At 58.8% G+C, this 2,718-nt stretch overlaps 1 protein-coding gene across 1 annotated transcript in view; it reads left to right on the top strand.

The window, feature by feature from the left end:
• The window catches only part of KAT5 (K(lysine) acetyltransferase 5), a 13,004-nt gene extending 10,955 nt beyond the window's left edge, over positions 1-2,049 (top strand). The window contains exon 3 of the mRNA XM_014959315.1: positions 1,616-2,049. Coding sequence (XP_014814801.1) covers positions 1,616-2,011 — 396 coding nt within the window. The 3' untranslated portion in view covers positions 2,012-2,049. The remainder of the gene's footprint in view (positions 1-1,615) is intronic.
• Positions 2,050-2,718: the final 669 nt, after the last annotated feature.

The following is a 2,718-nucleotide window of genomic DNA, read 5'->3' as shown; positions in this document are numbered from 1 at the left end:
TGAGAGTGGGGAAGTTGAGGCAGGAAAGGGGACAAAACAGCGTGAAACTGGGGCAGGAAAGGGGAGAAAGAGCCTGGAAATGGGGAAACTGGGGCAGGAAAGGGGAGAAACCACCTGGAAATGGGGAAACTGGGGCAGGAAAGGGGAGAAACCCGCCCTAAACTGGGGAAACTGGGGCAGGAAAGGGGAAATGGGGGGAGAAAAGGGATGGAAACCAACCTGAAAGTGGGGAAATTGAGGCAGGAAAGGGGAGAAACCAGCCTTAAACTGGGGCAGGAAAGGGGAGAAAGAGCCTGGAAATGGGGAAACTGGGGCAGTAAAGGGGAAATGGGGCGAGAAAAGGGAGGGCAATTAATCCTAAACTGGGGAAACTGGGGCAGGAAAGGGGAAATGGGGGGAGAAAAGGGATGGAAACCAACCTGAAAGTGGGGAAATTGAGGCAGGAAAGGGGAGAAACCAGCCTTAAACTGGGGCAGGAAAGGGGAGAAACCCGCCTTAAACTGGGGAAACTGGGAGAGGAAAGGGGAGACACCAGCCTGAAAGTGGGGAAACTGGGGCAGGAAAGGGGAGAAGCCGCCTGAAACTGGGGAAACTGGGGCAGGAAAGGGGAGAAACCAGCCTGAAACTGGGGCAGGAAAGGGGAGAAACCAACCTGAAACTGGGGAAACTGGGGCAGGAAAGGGGAAATAGGGCAAGAAAAGGGAGGGTAACCAGTCCTAAACTGGGGAAACTGGGGCAGGAAAGGGGAAATGGGGGAGAAAAGGGACGGAAACCAACCGGAAAGTGGGGAAACTGAGGCAGGAAAAGGGAGAAAGAGCCCGGAAATGGGGAAACTGGGGCAGGAAAGGGGAGAAACCCGCCCTAAACTGGGGAAACTGGGGCAGGAAAGGGGAGAAACCAACCTGAAACTGGGGAAACTGGGGCAGGAAAGGGGAAATGGGGAAGAAAAGGGATGGAAACCAATCCGAAACTGGGAAACTGGGGCAGGAAAGGGGAGAAAGAGCCTGGAAATGGGGAAACTGGGGCAGTAAAGGGGAAATGGGGCGAGAAAAGGGAGGGCAATTAATCCTAAACTGGGGAAACTGGGGCAGGAAAGGGGAGAAGCCGCCTGAAACTGGGGAAACTGGGGCAGGAAAGGGGAGAAACCCGCCCTAAACTGGGGAAACTGGGGCAGGAAAGGGGAGAAACCAACCTGAAACTGGGGAAACTGGGGCAGGAAAGGGGAAATGGGGAAGAAAAGGGATGGAAACCAATCCGAAACTGGGAAACTGGGGCAGGAAAGGGGAGAAAGAGCCTGGAAATGGGGAAACTGGGGCAGGAAAGGGGAAATGGGGAAGAAAAGGGATGGAAACCAATCCGAAACTGGGAAACTGGGGCAGGAAAGGGGAGAAAGAGCCTGGAAATGGGGAAACTGGGGCAGGAAAGGGGAAATGGGGGGAGAAAAGGGATGGAAACCAACCTGAAAGTGGGGAAATTGAGGCAGGAAAGGGGAGAAACCAGCCTTAAACTGGGGCAGGAAAGGGGAGAAAGAGCCTGGAAATGGGGAAACTGGGGCAGGAAAGGGGAAATGAGGGAGAAAAGGGACGGAACCCAACCTGAAAGTGGGGAAACTGAGGCAGGAGGCGGCAGAACCCGCCATCGAGCCGACTGGAGGTTCTCTCCGATGGGGGGTAACCCCGAATTTCTTTCCCCCCACCCCTTCCCCGACCCCCAGGACTCTCAGGACTCGTCGGACGGAGCCCCCTCTGCCCCCCGGATGACGGGGAGCCTGGTGTCTGATCGCAGCCACGACGACATCGTCACCCGCATGAAGAACATCGAGTGCATCGAGTTGGGGCGGCACCGCCTCAAACCCTGGTACTTCTCCCCCTACCCCCAGGAGCTGACGGCGCTGCCCGTCCTCTACCTCTGCGAGTTCTGCCTCAAATACGGCCACAGCCTCCGCTGCCTCCAACGGCACCTGGTAGGGACCCCCCCCCTCATCTTTGGGGAACCCCCCCTGCGTCGTTAGGGACCTCCCGGGGGGCGGATTTGGGGTGTCTGAGGTGGATCGAGGACCCCTTGGGGTGCATCTGTACTCCGTGGGGTGGTTTGGGGGGGCATTGACCCCCTTGGGGTGTTCTGTGTTACCCCAAGGGGGACTGGGGACCCCCCCTCATCTTTGGGGACCCCCCCTCCATCATTAGGGACCTCCCGGGGGGGAATTTGGGGTGCCCGGGGTGGATCGAGGACCCCTTGGGGTGCATCTGTCCTCCGTGGGGTGGATTTGCCCCCTCTGGGGTGGATTTGCCCCCTCTGGGGTGGTTTGGGGGGGCACTGAACCACTTGGGGTAACACTGAACCCCCCCTCATCTTTGGGGACCCCCCCCTCCATCATTAGGGACCTCCCAGGGGGGGATTTGGGGTGCCTGGGGTGGATCGGGGACCCCTTGGGGTGCATCTGTCCTCCATGGGGTGGATTTGCCCCCTCTGGGGTGGTTTGGGGGGGCACTGACCCTCTTGGGGTGTTCTGTGTTACCCCCCAATCGCTGGGGACCCCCCCTCCATCATTAGGGACCTCCCGGGGGGGGATTTGGGGTGCCCGGGGAGGAATGGGGACCATCTATGGGGTGGATTTGCCCAATCTGGGGTGGTTTGGGGGGGCATTGAACCCCTTGGGATAACACAGAACACCCCAAGGGGGACTGGGGACCCCCCCTCATCTTTGGGGACCCCCCC

The sequence above is a fragment of the Calidris pugnax genome, unplaced genomic scaffold, assembly GCF_001431845.1.
Source record: "Calidris pugnax isolate Ruff unplaced genomic scaffold, ASM143184v1 scaffold456, whole genome shotgun sequence".
Classification (NCBI taxonomy): domain Eukaryota; kingdom Metazoa; phylum Chordata; class Aves; order Charadriiformes; family Scolopacidae; genus Calidris; species Calidris pugnax.
This window is presented reverse-complemented; position numbering and strand designations above follow the sequence as displayed.